General features: G+C 40.2%; 1 protein-coding gene across 1 annotated transcript in view; it reads left to right on the top strand.

Moving 5' to 3' along the window:
• LOC124799226 overlaps positions 1–20320 on the top strand; it is a 94638-nt gene that overhangs the window by 61005 nt on the left and 13313 nt on the right. The window contains exons 10-12 of the mRNA XM_047262765.1: positions 76–758; positions 11437–11638; positions 15595–15676. Of these exons, the coding sequence (XP_047118721.1) occupies positions 76–758; positions 11437–11638; positions 15595–15676 (967 nt within the window). The remainder of the gene's footprint in view (positions 1–75; positions 759–11436; positions 11639–15594; positions 15677–20320) is intronic.

Genomic DNA, 20320 nt, shown 5'->3' with positions numbered 1-20320 from the left:
AAGTAACTGGTAATGTGCAGATTAAGAGTCTTTTGTAATACACTTTTCATATTATGTTATTCTTGTTTATTTCAGGTGAATAAGAACAGCACATATATAAATCTTGCTGCTGTTTCATTGGATTCATGTGGAAGCCCTGTGAAGGCTGCTCAAGACATAGCAGATCTCTTAACCCTTCACACGTCTCTGAACAGAAATGGAGCTTCCCAGAACAGTGCAGTTGCTTTTATTGTTGGCGGAGGGACAAATTTAGTATCAGCTGTAATGGATTCAGTAAATTACTTGAAGATTCCAGTGTTTGCTTCAGAGGCCAGGGGCCCACTGCCTCACAGAAAGAAATATGCTCCATATCCACTCCAGCTGGCACCAACCAGCAAAGCTTATGCAGCAGCTGTGCTAGCACTTCTTCAAAATTTGGGTTGGAGTTGCTTTTCTGTTATATTCCTACAGGATGGAATAGAATATGAAGACAGTTACAGGCTATTTGTAGACTATGCATCAGTTTATGAAAATGGATTGAATATGACCATCAGTCTTCCAGTTCCACTTCAGTACACTGCTGGAATAATTAGAGAACACCTTAAGGAAATTGCAACAGTCCATACAAGTGGAAACAAGATAGTTGTGCTGCTGCTCCCCAATGAAGTGGTGGAGCTACTTTTACGAGTTCTGCAGGCAATGGAAGATGAGAGTCAGATAGCTGTTGGAGCTCTCACATTCATAGTGCTGGGAGCAGAGAAAGCATTGAACACTTACAGGTAGAACTATATCTTAAAATATTCTGTTATGAAGTGTTTTTACCTTTTAATGCTGCTCTTTTCCTTATGTTCTAGCTTTCAGAAATAGTTAGTCCCTGTCTCCTTATGTCTCCATTAAAGAGATAGTAGATTGAATCCCCATAGATTCATCTAATTTCTGTAACTTCCAAATGATGTATGAAAAAGTCCAAATGTAACAACTCTTATTGTATCTAATTTTTTACTTAAATGTTTTATGTTTCAAAGTGAACTATACTGATATTAATAATGTATCTCTGGGTAGGATTTTCAGGACTTCATTCATACATGTACAATGACTGTCATACCATGATTCAGCTTTAAATTGTGTGGTTTAATTATGAAAACTGAAGAAAAAAATACTGTGGGAATACCAGACTCACAGTATTCAACCTAACTGAATGTTGTCATAATATCTACAGTTTTTGCCATACAGGTTTATAGTGTCCACTTTGTTGGAATAGATCAATATTCATACTCTGAAAACCACTATAAAGTGCATGCCAGAATGTTTTTCCCATTGCATCATATCATGATTAAGGTTTCGTCAGAACAACTGCCTAAATGCCTCTTTACATACTGTAAGTAATGTAATTTTCACAATCCTTATGAGAAGAATACACAGTGGGCTGTACATCCAATATCCTATGTCAGTCTTATACGATATAGGTCTCACATGTTTAAGTAGCATTGTAGCTAATTCACAGGATAAAATTAAAACCATATGGTCAGTTATGAAGAAAGTGTCTGGTCAGCAGCACAATGCCGATGATATTAAGTCAGTTCGCAGTAAAAATATTTATGTTACTGATAAAACAAATGTAGGTACAGTATTTAACAGTTATTTTCTGAGCATTTCTGGTGAATTAAATAAAAATTTAGTTTCTACAGAGAATTATATAACTTTCTTGGCAAAAGCCTTGCTGAGATCGATGTTTGAAATACTACTGTGTGATACAGACAGGAGGGAGATGGAGTCAATGATTAAATCACTGAAGACTAAGGACTCTCATCAATATGGTGAAGTGCCTAGCAGAATATTAAAGTACTGTGCTGCACATGTTAACCCTGTATTTAGCCTTATTTGTAATTTTTCCTTTAGGAATGGTTAGTTTCCTGAATAATTGAAGTAGTCAGTGGTACAGTTGCTTTATAAAAAGGGAGAAAGGGATAATGTAGACAATTTTAGATCTAATTATATGCCATCAGTGTTTGCTAAAGTTATTGAAAAGTCTGTGTATGTAAGGATAATTGATCATTTCATATCATGTAATTTGCTATCAAATGTACAGTTCGGCTTCAGAAGACGTTTAACAACTGAAAATTCTATATTCTCTTTTCTCCGTGAGGTACTGGATGGGTTAATCAAAAGGTTTCAAATGCTAGGCATATTTTTTTATTTAACTAAGGTGTTTGATTGTGTTGATCACAAAATATTGCTCCAGAAGTTGGACCATTACGGAATACGGGGAGCAGCTCACAGTCTACTTTGCTTATGTTGTATAGTATTATATTTTTAGGTAACTCTTCCCATTCTAAAAGGATATTTTTGCCCCAGAAAATGGGCAGTTCAGGCAATAAGTGATGTAAGTTCATGAACCTGATGTTGACCTCTGTTCACAAGTCTGGCTATTTTGACATTGGCCTCTCAGTATATATATTTCTTACTGTCATTTCTTGTTAACAATGTTAGCTTATTTCCAAGAATAAGCAGCTTTCATCAGTTAATACTGAGCAGAAATCAAGCCTACTTTTGGATTGGACATCCTTAACTCTGTGCAGAAAGGTGTGCAGTATACTGCTGCATCCATTTTCAATAAGCTGCCACTCAAATTCAAAAATCTTAGCAGTAATCCACACACTTTCAAATTGAAAATGAAGAGTTTCCTCATGGATCACTCCTTTTATTCTGTTGAGGAGTTCCTTGAAAAATTAAGCTGATTCTTGTTGTATTGTTGATTGTGTTTACTTAAATTTATGTCCTGACTTTTTTCAGATTCATAAACATTTTATTTTTATCTGTTATTAATTTTATTTGCAATTTCATGTATTGACATGTTCCATGAACTTGGAGATTTGCTCCTCACTTTGGTGCTATGGAACTTAACTTGCAAATAAAAAAATAAAATCATACAAGTGTATTGTAAGAAAGCGACAGCGTAGGCTGATAGCGTTTTTCCAGTATGTTACCAATGAACAGAAGTCCGCCATCTGCATTAGTTATGATTGGACCTGTGTGTCCATTCCATTTCATATCCTACACACCGTTACTCCTGAGCATTTGTATGACTTTAGTGATTCCAGTTGAGACTCCCTGATATTGTAGTCATAGAATACTATATTCTTGTGTTTTGTTACGTGCAAAATTCTACATTTATGAAGATTTAAAGCAAGTTCTGAATCATCACATCACTTTGCAATCTAATTGAGATCTGACTGGATATTTTTGCAGCGTGCTTCAGATATTATTTCATTATATGTACTGTATCATCAGGAAAAAGTCTGAGGTTACTATTCATATTGCCTGCCAGATCATTAATATACAACATGAACAACAAGGATTCCAATATTCTTCCCTTGCGCATACCTAAAACTGCGTCTACTTTTCTAAATAACTCTCCATCACTATCAACTAACCCTGAATCATGTCATACATTTTGTCTGATGTCCCATATGATCATACTTTCATTTATAAATGTTAGTGTGGTATTTAGTCAAGTATGTTATGGAAGTCAATAAGTACTACATCTACCTGCTTGTCTTGATCCATAGTATTCAGGATGTCTTATGAGAAAAGCACAAGTTGTATTTAGCATCACAGATGTTTTCAGAATCTGTGCTGGTTAGCATGGAGAGATCATTCTGCTTGAGTTACCTCATTATGTTTGAGCTCAGAATGTATATGAAGATCCTGTAACAGAAGGATGTTAATAGTGATGGGTCACTTCTGCTATGCTTCTTACAGATGCTGTGTTTTCTTACAAGCACTCGATATAGTTGTTTGTTCCAGGGGGCTACAGTATCATATTTAAAAGAGGGCATAACACTATTGCAGATTCTGTATAGAATCTAATGGAGAACCTATAAAGCCCAGAAGTCTTGTCATTTTTGTGATCTCAGCTGTTTCTCAACAGCACTGACATGAATTAAACTGGGTCAGTCAGTACTCCTGGACATTTATTAGAATTGGAAAAATTGAAAATGGAATTTGCCATTTCTGCTTTTGTTTGCTAACATCAATTTGAGTTCCTGCCTCATCCATGAGTGTTGGACACTATCTTTGATGCCACTAATAGCCTTTATATTTGACCAAAATGTCTTTGGATTTTATGAGATGACGTTTGATAAGATTCTATTCCGGTATTCTTTGAGGGCTTTGTGCATTGCCCTTCACACAGCCAAAAGTGTTTCTTCTGGCATGTCTCTCTCTATAGACCTAGGCCTTGTTTCACACTTTGTAGTAATTGGTGTTTCTGTGAAAGTTTCTTCAGAGGGACTGTATGCCATACAGGGTAAACTTGAACTACAGTTCCTTGCTCATGTCCAGAGCTAAAGGTTTCAAGATCATTCTTGAGATATGACGCTACCACCCTCAATCTACTTTGCTGAAGGTATAAACATTTATACTTGTTTTGAGTGCCCTTTGGTGTTTATTGTTGCTACAGCTGCCTCTTGGTCACCAATACCAGTTTCAGAGTAGGTGTGTATCCCATTGTTGGTTGTTATATGTCTCTTCCAATGATAACAGCATGATTGGCAACATATGTATTGGCAAGTTTTTGGTTACATCTGGAGGTGAGTCTGTTGATCAGTTGAAGAATCCTATTAAAATTCAGTGCCTCTCCTTGAGACAGTCTTTCCCACATGGTCACACACACATCTTCAGTTTCTGTCACAGCGGACTTGAGTTTTTTTGTCCTCTGTGCCAAATACCCCATCTTCATTTCTCATAAGCTTACCCTTTCAATATCCATTCACGTTTACCCTAAAATGCTCACTGCTGTCAATTTAGGGTTTTAGCCAGCTTTCTGTACCTAGTATCATGCGAGTTCCACTGTTTTTTAAAGAGTGCTTCAAATTCTGGGACCTTGTTGAGAATGCCTCAGCAACTGATCCTTAGGACTTTAATATCATCATCTGTGGGCAGCATTTCTTTGAACCTTACACTAATATTTTGGAGTCTCCTAAAGCCCTCATTATCTGAACTAGATGGAGAAACACGTAACCTAAGAAACCCTTGTGTACATCCTACACACTGATAGCTACCTTGATAGCGACATCAGATGTGCTGTGTACTCCTTAGCCATTCAGGGATACCCACATACATAGAGAGGAATGAACATAGTAAGAAAATTAGAGAAATCAAAGATGACATGGAAATTTTTAGCTGTTCATTATTCACAGGTGCTTTACAGGTGTGAACCAGTAGAAAAATAGCATAAAAGTTTTTCTATGAACTAACTCTCTGCCAAACATAAGATGTGAACTGCAAAGTACTCAGGGGGATGTCGCTGGAGATGTAGGTGTTGAATGGAGACACCATGCATATACAATGAAGCACCAAATTAACTAATATAGGCATGTGTATTCAAATACAGAGATATGTAATCAGGCAGAATACAGCACTGAGGTTTGTAACACCTATGTAAGACAACAAGTGTCTGGGGCAGTTGTTAGATTGGTTACTGCTGCTACAATGGCAGGTTATTAACCCTTTGACTGCCATGTGTAACACTGGTGATTGCACCTCGTGTGCTACATTGTTGTGCTGCTTGCTGTGCGCTGGGTGCTGAATGCTTCTGGCATGCTTGCCATGCGCAGTGCTTCCAACACACTCCACACTCATTGTTTTTTGGCTTTCTGTTTTGTTCTCTTCTTTGGACTGGCTTTGGAAAAACTTGTGGTATTTATTTACAATATTTACACTTCATTTTCATGTGAGGTGCTTTTTTATTATGATGCATTTTTACAATAGTGACATACTTCTATGTTCTTTCAAAACAAGGTTTAACAGTTTTTTATTGCTGAAATGTTTGTGAGAAGTTTTGAAGCACAGATAAGCATAAAGAGTTACATTGCATTCCTTACAGCACAACTTAGTTTTTTTTTCCTAATGCCATTTCAAGCACAGACTATTCGTGTCTTGCACTTTTCACTCTGATCTGGTAACTGTGTTGACATGTTTAGTCTTGTAGGGTACTCTCTACATTTGGCACCACCTGCTCTCTTGTGATCAACATAAAAAGTTGCAAAACTGTCTCTAATCACATTGAGATGAAAGTTTTAGTACTTCATGTTTGTCCCATATTTACAGTATAAGCAAAAGGCACTGAACATTGGCGTGTCCAAAGTATGGAAAAACAATTTCCTGTACCACAGACAACTTTTTTTTACTTTCCATTGTTTTTATGTGCATGTCGCTTCAGTTGAATAGTCCCATTGGTTTATTGTAATCTATTACCACATTCAGTTTCATTTTCAGATCACCATTCTTCTGATCTCTTTTTTGAAGTCAGACGCATTTCAGCTTTGTGGTATGTTGATGGCATCCAAACTTCCTTCTTGTCCTGCCACTTCAGAGCGATTAGCTTTCCTGGTTCTGAAAATCTGAAAGTTATTTCTCCTTTCTTCAGTTTCTCCTCCATTACTGGCATTTCCTTCCGTGTTTGCCTAACTGTACCACATGCATTTGTCGCTCTATCACACAACCAACAAAGTAGATCTGGGCTGGTATACCAGCTGTCGACAAACAGCATATATTCTTTCTCCATGTGGAGTAATGTGGCTACTGTTCAAAAATGGTTCAAATGGCTCTGAGCACTATGGGACTCAACTGCTGTGGTCATCAGTCCCCTAAAACGTAGAACTACTTAAACCTAACTAACCTAAGGACATCACACACATCCATGCCTGAGGCAGGATTCGAACCTGCGACCAGAGCAGCAGCGCGACTCCGGACTGGAGCGCCTAGAACCGCAAGGCCACTGCGGCCGGCAGGCTGTATTTTCAGACACTCCCATACCATGATTATCAATGTCTGTCTGTGCGCCAACAGAAACAATAAAATCCAATATATACTTTGTCTCACAATTGTAGCTCACAAAAATTTTAATTCCATACCTACTTCTCTTTGCTGGAATATATGCTTTACTTTCAGACAGCCTTTGAACAGCATCAGAGATTCATCTATACAGAGTTTCTCATAAGGATAGAAAGTTTCCTTGAACACTTTCTGAAAATGTTCTACAATAGGCTGATGTTTGGATAAGTAATCCCCATTTGGGGCAAAGTGTTGCTGTGGAAATGCAGTAAATTCAACAGCAAAAAACATTGGTCTCTGGAGATTACATTTGAAAAAAGGTGTGTTTTCAGCAAAGGATCTGTCGACCAATATTCACTCAGTTTTAACTTTTTCACTCTAGCCATCAGAAAGAAAGATGATAGAAAAAACATACATTTCTGACACATTGGTGTCACTCCACTTGTGTAGCCTAGAATTTGTCTCTGGTTTGCAGTTGGCTGATCGATACATATAATAGTTATTTGTTTCCTGGCAAATCGTTTCAACTATGTCTGTGTTTACAGAAAGTCCAAAGAAACATAGGCAGCTCTCATTTTCATTTATGTGAGCTTTCATTCCTGAGGATTTGTCTAACTAATGCTTCTTTGGATTTATGTTTTCGAACTCCATTTGTTTTCTGTCATCCTCATGGGGCACTGTGCATCTTTGTTTGAAGATGATGAACATTGAATAGAAGTACCCAGCTGTGGACTTCCTCTTGATATTGTAGGCTTTGCACTGGTAATTACAGATGGAGGTGAATGAGAATCAACAGTGTCTGTAGATTGTAACAATTCATAAGAGAATCTCCTTCATCTGATTCACTGTCTACTGATGAGCACAGCAACTCTTCAGAGTCACTCTCCATCAACATTTGTATTAGCACTTTGGAAGTGAGTAGCTTTTTACATGCCATCACAATATGTAAATTCACTATGCAAACACAAGCAAATGATGGCGACTGATGTCTGTACCAGCAGATATCACAGTAGCATCATGTTTAGCAAACTCAAGTGGCAGACTCTGCAAGAGAGGCGCTCTGCATCACGGTGTAGCTTGCTGTCCAGGTTCGAGAGGGTGCATTTCTGGATGAGGTATCGAATATATTGCTTCCCCCTACTTATATCTCCTGAGGAGCTCACAAATGTAAAATTAGATTTGAGCACGCACGGAGGCTTTCCGGCAGTCGTTCTTCCCACGAACCATACGCGACTGGAACAGGAAAGGGAGGTAACAACAGTGGCACGTAAAGTGCCTTCCGCCACACGCCGTTAGGTGGCTTGCAGAGTATAAATGTAGATGTAGATGTAGATGTAGATGTAGATCTGTTGTGTCTAAAGCAAATTACACATACAAGTGCTGTGAGGGTCCACCAAAATTGCTAACATCGACTTCAAATGTAGTTGTGTTCTACATATTGAAATACCATCTGTTGTGTTTAGAGTAAATGATAAAGCACGGCGATAGTCCACCAGTAGTGTTGCAAACAAACAGATGTCTTATTCAAGTGCAGCTAAACAATAGGTGAGTGAATGCCTCAGAACTTCTACAGATGTCAGCAGCAACTGCAGCAGTAGTTAGCTGCACCCACAGCATGGTGCACTCGGACTGCTGTAGCAGTCAGCCGTAGTCAAAGTGTTAAGATTTACATGAGTTTGAACATGGTGTTACAGTCAGCACATGAGCGAAGATAGCAAAGAAGTGGGGATTTTCACATATGACCATTTCACAAGTGTACTGCAAATATCAGTAATCCAGCAAAATATCAACTCTCAAACACTGCTGCAGCCGGAAAAAGATCCTGCAAGAATGGGACCAACAATGACTGAAGAGAATTATTCAGTGTGACAGAAGTGCAACCTTTCTGTAAATTGCTGCAGATTTCAATGCTGCACCATCAACAAGTGTCAGCTTGTGAACCTTTCAATGAAACATCATTGTTATGGGCTTTCAGAGCCGAAGGCTCACTCGTGTACCTTTGATGACTGCTTGACATAAAGTTTTATGCCTTGCCTTGGACTGTCAACACTGACATTGGAGTGTTGATGACAGGGAACATGTTACCTGGTCAGACGAATCTCATTTCAAATTGTATAGAGCAGATGGACGTGTACGGGTATGGAGACAACCTCATGAATCCATGAACGGGACTTTTCAAGCTGATGGAGGCTCTGTAATGGTGTGGAGCATGTGCAGTTGGAGTGATATGGGAGCCCCGATAAGTCTAGATGCAACTCTGACAGATGACATGTACGTAAGCATCCAGTCTGATCACCTGCATCCATTCATGTCCATTGTGCATTCCAACAGACTTGGTCAATTCCAGCAGGACAATGCGACACCCCATACATCCAGAATTGCTACAGAGTGGCTCCAGTAACACTCTTCTGAGTTTAAACACTTCTGTTTCCACCAAACTCCCCAGAGATGAACATTATTGAGCATATCTGGGATGCCTTGCAATGTGCTGTTCAGAAGAGGTCTGTATCCTCTCACAGTCTTATGGATTTATGGACAACCCTGGGGGATTCATGCTGTACATTCCATCCAGCACAACTGCAGACATTAGTCGAGTCTATGCTATGTTGTGTTGTGGCAGTTCTGCATGCTCACACGGGCCCTACACAATATTAGGCAGGTGTACCAGTTTATTTGGCTGTTCCATGCACAATGAGAACAGATGGTAATCCTTCCTATCACTTGCCACAATGTCTCTCATTGTTCATTACATGTCTGACTGCCAGTAACAGTTAACAGACTCTAACATACTCTCCCCATTTTTTGTTTGTCTCCCTTGATAAAAGACACAGTATGCTTCCAACAGGTGAAGTGTGTTGCACTGCCTCAGTTTCAGTTTTAAGAAGAACTTCAGACTATTGGTTAGGGTGATGAGTCCTCCCTAGTCCCTGCCTCAGTTGCACACGGCCTTCAGAGCTGCGACTGACATTCTGTATTCGTTGGAGAGGTGACACATCCACAGGAGAGGAATCTGGTAAGTAACTTTCTGTAGTTTCCGAACAAACCCATTCAAAGCAAATTCCAGTCACTTAACAGCAGTCAGGATGATGTCCCACTGCTTATGAACAGCAATGAACTCAAACTGTCCCCAATAACAGTGTTCACAGTAGGAATGCACTGAGACTGGTCCAATACTGTTTTGAACAGTAAACAGGTAACTTTAAATTAATCTAGCTAGTTCTCTTTCCATTTCAGTATCTGTTACACTAGGTGGATTTAAAGTTCTCTTTAAGAACTAAAGCGGTAATAGCAAAGAAGTGGTTTGTCTTCCTACAACGGAAAAACCTGGGATAAACATTCACCAGCTGCATGAAGCTTAATGCAACTCTGTGTTATGCACTTTTGTTTTGTCAATATTATACTCACTATCACAACCATAAAACAAACCCAAAGAATCAGAAATTTACAACAAATATATGAAATGTACACTACTGTTGGAGAATGTAATTGGAACATGGTATGATACTTTTAAAATTATCAGGATGAAATATTTTGCTATGACAGTTGCTTTTGTATGAGCTATTTAACCAGAACTTTTTAATAGAGCTTTTCATGTAAAAAGATCTTGCGACTATTAAGTTTCTTCTGCTGCTCTACCTTGTTCTTACTACTAACAGGTGCAGCACTCTGCTTCCAACTGGGACCACATTTACATTTGCAATTTTGGCAGACACATAAATAACTATGAAACATTAAAATACCTTGTTATATACATAACAATTTAAATATGTTGAATATAACATAGCATTATAAACTGTGCCACATTTTTGAGGGTAGAATTTTAATTTTAGTTGAAGTTACAAGTGCTATTTTTTTCCAAGCTTCAGTATGTTCAGAAAACACATGCGAATTTATGAATGTTTTTATTGACAGATATTTCATACAGATATTGACCCCTGTTCAACAAATCATCATTGCAGCTGAGACATCAAAACTATAAAGTTAGAGTGTGAAGTGTGGACTGTTCGCTGTTGCATGGCTTAAATAATACACTTTCTTTAAGCAGTTTTCTTTATACTTCATTCAGCTCTCCAATTTAAATTGTATCTTGCATGAGTTACATAAAAGTCAATCCCAAAATTTTCTTAATTCATGTTTATCTAAACCAATTGCACCACTTACTTCATAAAAAAACAGAGAGATAAAACAATGTGATTAACTGGACATAGGAAGTGTCTGAAAGCTTTCAAAGTTTTGAATGCTAACTCTCATGAATGAGGAAATTCGTATATTAATTAGGTTTATGTTAAGTAAGGATTGTTATGAGCTGATTGATGGCTAAACTTACCATAATTTGAGCATGTGCTATCCACATTGTAATTCATTACATGATTATGTAACCAGCACTGTAAGACAGTTGAGTTTTAAATGTGGAAACAACAGAGATTAAGCACAGAAAGGTGGTAGATAATATTTACTTCTGGTAACTGATAACTGTCCCTTATTGAACAAGGTATTTACTGTTAATATCAGGTATAAAAGAATATATAAGAAAGATAACATTGATTTATATTATAATCATATTTGTAGTCCCAATTTCAGGGGCATTTATTTTACTATTTCAAATACTTTCTGTTGCAGTGAACAGGCTCTCGGAACTCTTGTCATAAGACCTGCAGCATCACATGTCTTGGAATTTGAAACTTACTTCAGACATCATAATCTTAGCACAAATACACATAACCCCTGGTTTGCTCAATTCTGGTCAACAGTATTTCACTGTAGGGGTGCAAACTGCCACAATAAACTATATAAAGACCTTCAGAGTTATCATTTTAAAGCGGTGAGTTGTTTTATTGTTTTATGGTTAAAATATTTTTTAATATACAAGCCTGATTTTTTAAAGTATGACATTCTTTTTTTTCAATAATTTGGGAGTAAAGGGCACCACTTACATAGCTTTTGGTGAATTTTCTCCCATCTGCTTCACCTGGTCCTTCTCAGCCCAACGGGTCACCTTCCTGGATGTTAGTTCCATATCTCTGATGGGCCCACCCACACCTCTGTCTATATCAAGTCCACTAACCATGAAGAGTAGCTGCATCTTGACTGCTGTCACCACTTCTACACAAAATAACTGCTCCAGTTTAGCCTGAACAACCATGGTTGGCATATCTGCAGTGAGTATAATTCCCTTGGCCAGTATGCTAAAGGTCTCACAAAGGCTTTCATATATGGGCACTTTCCCTCAAACCTTCTGCAAAAACAGACTATCCATACCATAACCCCAAACACCCCCAATCATCCCACCAAACCTAAGAAGCAGCTGCAAAGAAGTGGCCCCCTCATCACCCAATATCATCCCAGACTGGACCACCTAAAATATGTCCTTCACCAAGGCTATGACTATCTATCAACATGCCTGGAAATAAGGGACATCCTACTCATGATCCTTCTCACTCCAAGGTGATACTCCACTACCCAATCAACCTACACAGCATCCTGGTCCATCGCTATGCCACTCACACTCCTAACATGTTGCCACAGTGGTGATATCCCTGTGGAAGACCCAGATGCATGAAGTGTCTGATTCACACACCAGCACGTCTTGCTGTAGTTCTGTAACAAGTTCACACTATCCGTTCAGAGACAGGGTGACCTGTGAAAGTAACCATGTCATATTCCAGCTCTTCTGCAATTTCTGCATAGCGGTTTAGAGTTGACCATCCTGCAGTGTAATGTGCTACCAAGCAGAACATGCTGAAGTTCACTGGCTGCTTTACAACTTGTGTGATCTGGACACCTCCCCCTCCCCCCTCCCCTCCACCCCCCCCCCCCCCCCCACCACCACCACCACCCAGTTTCAGCTTTTCTGAACAACACAGATTGACTTGTTGAATAGTCAGGATCTCTGCTGGATATTTGCAAGGTTCTTGCATGATATTTCGATGGCATAATTCGCTGTCTTCTTCAAGTGCTATCTGAGAATGATCCTTGGGTGCATCAAGTCCAGTATTTATGCCTGGATGGTGCTGGGTGCTCCGTAATCAGTCTGCACCACATTGAGTGTTCCGTTCATGGTCTGCACCCACCAGGTACAGCTCCAATAGTGCTCCCTGGCCGCCTGTGTCGCGACTGCCGTCTGTGCCCAGCTTGGTAGTCCTCTGGGGTCTGGTCATTATCTGCGGTGTGTCAAATCCAATGTGTAATGTCTGGTGCTCTGTCACATGACTCTTCCCTCAGTCTCCACTTCTGTTTCTTGCTGTGCATTCCATGACCAGTCTGCACCGTATCATGCATTCTGTCCGTGATCCATGCCTGTTAAGAGCAGCTCCAGTGGTCCTCTCTGGCTGCTGGTGTTGCTGCTGCATTCCATGCCAAACTTCGTTGTCCTCTAGCGTTGTGGTCTTCATCTGAGGTGTGTCAAATCCGACCTGTAATGACTGGTGCCCTGTCACATGGCTGTTTTCTTAGTTCACTTCTGTTTCTCGTGAAATCTCAAAGTGTCCCACATTGAGTTTACAGAAGCTCAAGAGCTGGATCCCAGGCAATGCTGAGCTCATATCCAGTGTCACGGTTAATGAGATTCTTTATCATAATGGATTCTTTTATGACCCTGTCCCAATATCTTGGGGCTTGTGTGATAATCTTGGTGTCATTGTAGTTCATCGACTGGCCAAGTTCTTGACAGAGTGTTTCTCTATGGCTGATTTTGTTGTCTGTCTGAGACTGGTGTGACTCTGGTGTTCTTTACACTTGATTTCCACAGTCCTTGTGGTTGGCCGATGTATGACATCCCACACTAGCATGGGATGCAGTAAATACCTGGCTTACATAGCCGCAGGTCATCCTTTACATTCCCCAGTATTGTCCCAATTTTAGTGGGTGGGCAAAATATACTCTTGATGTCATGTTTCATGAGAATTCCGATGATCTTGGTGGAGATTGGTCTGGCATATGGCAGTTAAGCCATCTTCTTCGCCTCTTCTGGTTCTTCTTCTGGATCCTGTGGCTGACTGGCAGGTCTTGCTGAACACCGATTGTAGGTATTCCTTTTCCATCATCAAACCGTCAGGATCTGATAGAGTATGCACCCTGTGGACTAGAGTTTTGAGCAGTCTATTCCTCTCTGCCAAATGGAGGCAGCTATCAGCTTGCAGGTATAAATCAGTGTGAGTAGGTTTGTGGTAGACACTGTGCCCAAATGTGCCATCTGCCTTCCTCTTGACTAGTACATCTAGGAATGGGTATTTTGCAGTAGGGTTGCTGAAGAAGTTGCTGTCACCACATGTGGGCAGTGTGTACATCACATTTGGAACTCGAAGGACTTCCTACAATAACTGAGGCAACTACAAATTGTAGACTCTGACATTATAGTCAGTTTCGATGTGGTGCCTCTCTTCACATGAGTGCCACTGAATGACTCACTCAATCTTATCAGAGAGAAGTTTGATGGGGCTCTCCTTGTCTTATTCAGGCATGTAATAACCAAACCATGTTTTCTAACTAAAATCTGGACTAATCTGACCAGACCACGGATTTCCAGTTGTCTAGGGTCCAACTGATATGGTCACAAGCCCAGGAGAGATGCTGCAGGCAATGTCGTGCTGTTAGCAGAAGCAATCACATTTGTCATCTGCTGCTACAGCCCATTAATGCCAAATTTCACTGCGCTGTCCTAATGGATACGATCATCATACATCCCACATTGATTTCTGTGGTTATTTCATGCAGTGTTGCTTGTCTGTTACCAATGACAACTCTACGCAAATGCTGCATTAAGTGAAGGCCATCGCCCACTGCATGTCTGTGGTGAGATAATGCCTGAAATTTGGTGTTTTTGGCTCACTCCTGACACAGTGGATCTTGGAATATTGAATTGCCTAACAATTACCAAAATGGAATTTCTCGTGCATCTAGCTCCAAATAGCATTTGCATCGTGTGGCTATGTTCAGCTAGGAAACCTCTCACATGAAGCACCTGAGTAAAAATGACATATCTGCCAATGCACTGCCCTTTTGTACCTTATGTGCATGTTATTACTGCCGTCTGCATATAAGCATTTCACTATCTCATGACTTTTGTCAACTCACTGTACATCCCCAGATGTCTCAAATTGAAAAGCACTGCTAGCAGAAGAAAGATATCTGACTTTGTAATGTTCATCAGCATGCAAACTTCCCTAGTCACAAATATGCAACATATTAATTGCACATAATGTACTGCAGAAAAATGAGGTTTTCAGTGGGCTTTACACATGGTAATGACAGCACAGCTGCTTCCATCTTGTATCTTATGGTTTTCAATTTTTTTCAAGGAAAATGGCATGGTATGGTAATCCACATTACTTCCCACAGTGTTTGAACATTTTGTCACCACAATAGTTAGTTCTTTCTTATTGTTCATGAAATATAACAACAGTATACTTACCAACACCAAAACATAATAAAATATAGTTTAATTAATTAATTCCTGTATTGTAATATAAATTAGGGGGAATTTGTTGTCAGATGACATTAAACTTTGAGCAATTATATGCAAGTGTAAATGTACTGAACATGTTCTGGTATGTACATGCTCTGCTCGCTTTTGTTGAGTATATTCTTCATGTCATTCAGAAATATCACCTTGTATAAACACAATAAAAATAAAATAGGAAATAACACCATAGTCAAAACGCAAATTATTATAAGTAAATAACACTCTACTAACAATGCAAATTAAATTTAACTAGTATTGGTCTTTAAAAATCACTTCAGTGACAGATAAAAATTTCAATAAACTTATTTTTATTACAGAGCACTTCAGTAGCCAATACCATCAACTCTGTCCTTTCCATTGCTCATGCCCTTGGAGCAGTGGCAAGAGAGCTGTGTCCAGGTATGTAATCTGCTGTTCCTCCACCTTAAATTTTTTTAAAGTTAAAGACATAAGTCTATCACTTACATAAACCAAATAAATTAATAGAAAATGAGAAATCTCACACTTAAGTCAGCACAAACATTACTGAAAGGAGGAAAAATAGAAAATCTCAATTACCATAGCTCAGTTTTGCTATGATGTCTTCAGTTTTGCAATTACAGTTCACTTTCTCGGTGACATATATGACAGCATACTGACAATTTACATGATACAGTATCTTAAGCTGCCTTATTATTGACATTATTATTACAATGATGTATATTTAACTGTGTTCACTCTCTCTCTGCCAAACACACACATACACATTTTAAAGGTGGGTTGTAAAATGGTTAACAAGCAATCCATTCTACAGTTTAAGAAAATTCGTGGGTACTAATAGTGTAGAAATTGAGTTTTAGGAATAGCATTACAATTCTGTACAACAGGTTAATACAGGATAAATTATTTGTACATGCAATGTGAACAGTAATTAATATAGTGATTGCTGTTGTATACCAATACAAAGTCCATTCCATACATGTGGTCAATGGCTGATAAAGAATCTGAACCTAAAGAACACAGAATTTAAATAAAGAAACATTGCAAAGTGCCACTTTTGGCACCTTATCAAAAACATTTGTGCTAGAGAAGCTCAAATATCATGGTTTCAGAGATCACATTGGTAAATGGTTTTCATCCTACCAAATTAAAAGGATCCAGGGGAGAAACCAGCATGGAATAATGACAATATTATGAAAAGGATAGATTGCTATGCGCCATATAGTGGAGATGCTGAGTCACAGATAGGTACAACAAAAAGACTACTGAATAAGTAAGCTTTTGGCCAAAAGGCCTTCTTCTAAAATAGCCAACACATCCACACACTCACACACACACACACACACACACACACACACACACACACACACACACACTCATGCAAACACAATTCATACACACATGACCATTGTGACTCACTTCCAAGGCCAGATAGCGAGCAATTGTGCACAATGGGAGAAGCAATGTGAGTGGTGGAGGTAAGGAATAGGCAAAGGTGGGGAAGGGGAGGGGTAGCAGGGTAGGGGTGGCGAGCGTACAGGAACATGGTGGGGAAATGGTAGGGCAGCTAGATGCAGTCAGGTGGTTAGATGATGAGGGGAGGGGGAGGTGAGAAGGAGGTGGAAAAGGAGGGAAATAAAGAGATTGTGGGTGGTTTACTGGAATAGAAGGCTGTGTAGTGCTGGATATGGAACAGGGATGGTTATAGGTGGGTGAGGAACAGTGACTAACTAAGGTTGAGGCCATGGGAGTTACAGGAACTTAGGATAGGCTGCTGGGAGAGTTCCCAACTGACAATTGAGAAAAGCTGGTGTTGTTAGGAAGGATTCAGCTGGCACAGGCTGTGAAGCAGTCATTGAAGTGAAAAACATACTGTTAGCAGTGGGAGGGTGGTTCAGTTGTCTCTTGGCCATAGTTTGTTGTGGTTATTCATGCAGGCAGACAGCTTGTTGGTTGTCATGCCCATGTAGAAAACAGCACAGTGATTGCAGCTTAGCTTGTAGATCACATGACTGCTTTCACAGGTAGTCCACCTTTGATGGGATAGGTGATTCTTGTGAGTGGAGTGGAGTAGGTGGTAATGGGAGTATGTATCACACAGGTCTTGCATCTAGGTCTGTTGCAGGGGTATGAGCCAGGGGCAAGGGGTTGGGAACAGGGGTGGAATAGAGATGGACAAAGATACCGTGTAGGTTCAGTGGGTGGAGGGATACCACTGTGGAAGGGGTGGAAGGGATAGTTGGTTGGATGTTCCTCATTTCAGGGATGACAAGAGATAGTCAAAACCCTGGCAATGAATGTGATACTGAGGGGAATGTTCCTCTGTAGCTGGTTGTTTGTACTTTGTGAGGTGGTGGATGACTGGAGAGATAAGGCATGGGAGATCTGTTTCTGTAGAAGGTTGGGAAGGTAATTTCGATCTGTGAAGGCCTCAGTGAGACCTTCGATATTTGCAGAGGCACTGTTAATCACTACAGATGCAACAGCCAAGGCTCACTAGGCTGTTTGATAGGAGCTTCTAGGTATGGAATGGGTGGCAGCTGTCAGAGTGGAAGCACTGCTGGTGATTGGCAGGTTTGATATGGATGGTTGTACTGCTGTAGCCATCTTTGAAATGGAGGTCAGTATCAGGGAAGGTGGCTTGTTGGGTTGAATAGGATGAGATGAAGTGAATGGGGGAGAAGGTGTTGAGGTTATGGAGGAATATGGATAGGATCTCGTCACACCCAAGTCACATCACCAAGATGTCACTAGTCAATCTGAACTAAGTGAAGGGTTAGGGATTCTGGGTGGTTAGAAAGGATTCATCTACATGGCCCATGAATAGGTTGGCATAGGATGGTTCCACGTGGGTGCCCACTGCCATAAGGCTGATGCCTTCAAAGGTGAAATAATTGTGGGTGAGGATATAGTTGGTCATTGTGACCAGGAAGAAGGTTGTAGGTTTGTAATCTGCCAGGATTTGGGAAATATAATGTCAAGTAGCGAAAGCCCATGAGCATTAGGGATGTTAGTGTAAAGAGAGGTGTTGTTCCCCTTCTTCATAGATATCCACTTGACATACATATCCACTCTACCTGCTTCCCATATTATTGAATTTTTGTTTATTTTTATCTTTGATCTCATTGCATTTTCACATTGATTTCAGTTCACCTTCACCTTTCACTATCAGCATGCTCCCTCAGGTTTCACCTTGTTTCCCCATACTTTGTCTGTTCCACCATTTTTGTGATTTTTCACACATATTTTTGTGAATATATATATAAATATTTTTATCCTCCATTATGGATGCTTGCTCCTTCCATTTGTGCCAGTACAGAAAAGTATCCTTTATCCTTAGCCAGAACCCAGTCCCACATACTTTACCTGCATTGTTGCCTGGCTCATAGAATTCCCCCAAATGGCCTTACCAGTAAATTACCCATCTCTGCCTGTAACTCCTCCTTCCACAATGAACTAGAGCTGTTCACATTTTGCCATTTTTTAGTTCTCACAGAGCTATACCTAAAAAAAACCATGTACATCAGGGCCAAATCTCTTTACAATACTTCCTCTCTATATGTAAAATTCTCCTGCTCTGCAATGCAAAATTCCTGGATCTCATCTCTTATTACGTAATTGTTGCCTCCAGGAACTAGAGTAGCAAGCACAACACCACATCAAAAAACTCTCCAATCTGTTCACCTCCTACTCCCACCTTGGAATACCACTATCTGACTCCTCTACAACAGCCTCCAAACCTCCCCCACATCCCCTCATAGCTGACATACCCTCTCTTGCAGACCTTCTACATTTACCACTCCCTCAGAAACTCCTTCCCAGCATCACACAGAATCCAGAAACTAAAGAGACTCAAAACACAGTCATGAATCGTTTCTCCAAGAGCCTTAATCCCACACACTTGTATCAGCCCTTTCAAAGGCATTACCTTTTTCCCCACTCCCAAATTCATTCATGCTGGACTTGTTAAAGACCTTCTCTCCATCTCCCAGTCCCTAGAGTGAAATCTCTTTTTTTTTCACCAACACTACCAATCAGAAACCCAAAACTAATGTTAAACTCTGCCTGACTCAGTTCTCTGTTACACCCAACTGAGTTCCACACTCACTGCCCCTAGATCATCCTTTGTTAATATTCCAGAATTTCTTAACCTCAAGCCCTGCCTCTCCACCACTCCCCAGATCCCTCAACATGCTGTCAGATTCATCTATCAACAAACCCTGCCACAGTGATCCCATTCCAGAAATTCAACAGCCGCTCCTCATATTCTTAGGCACATCCCAGAACCTCTACACTGAGTCTGTTTTTCTCCTCACCTCTACCGCTCCCTATGCTCCTGCCTTCAACATGCTTCCTAAAGTCCATAAACCTAACCACCCAGGATGCCCCACTGTGGCCAGTTACTGTGCACTCACAGAAAGAATCTCTGCTCTCGTAGATCAACACCTTCAGCCTGTTACCATCACCCCCCCCCCCCCCCCCTCCTATACAGAAGACACTAACAATTTCCTCTACTGAATCTCCACAGTTACAGTTCCTTTACCACATGGTGCCCTGCTTGTTGCTATTGATGCCAACTCTGTTTACAACCTAATTGCCATGACCTTGCCAATTTTGAACACTACCTTTCCCAATATCCCACTGATTACAAACTAACAGTCTCCTTCCTGGTCATCATGATGAACTATATCCTCACTCACAATCACTTCACATTTGAAGACATCATTGTATGGCAATGGGTTCCCGAGAGCATCACCGAAGTTGAGTGCTGTCAGGCATGGTCGGCACTTGGATGGGTGACCATCCAGGCCACCATGCGCTGTCGCCATTTTTCGGATTGCACTCAGCCTCGTGATGCCAATTGAGGAGCTACTCAACTGAATAACAGCGGCTTTGGTGAAGAATACCATCATAATGGCCGGGAGAGCGGAGTGCTGACCCCACGCCCCTTGTGGCACTCATGGCCTGGAGACGGAGTGTTTATTTTTCTATTTTTTTAATAAAAAAAAAGATTACAAATGTCCTGGTGTCAACAAAATGAACACTTAACATTTCTTCAAAAAA

The sequence above is a fragment of the Schistocerca piceifrons genome, chromosome 5 (assembly GCF_021461385.2).
Source record: "Schistocerca piceifrons isolate TAMUIC-IGC-003096 chromosome 5, iqSchPice1.1, whole genome shotgun sequence".
Taxonomy (NCBI): domain Eukaryota; kingdom Metazoa; phylum Arthropoda; class Insecta; order Orthoptera; family Acrididae; genus Schistocerca; species Schistocerca piceifrons.
Note: the sequence above shows the minus strand (reverse complement) of the source record. Positions and strands in the feature narration are given on the sequence as shown.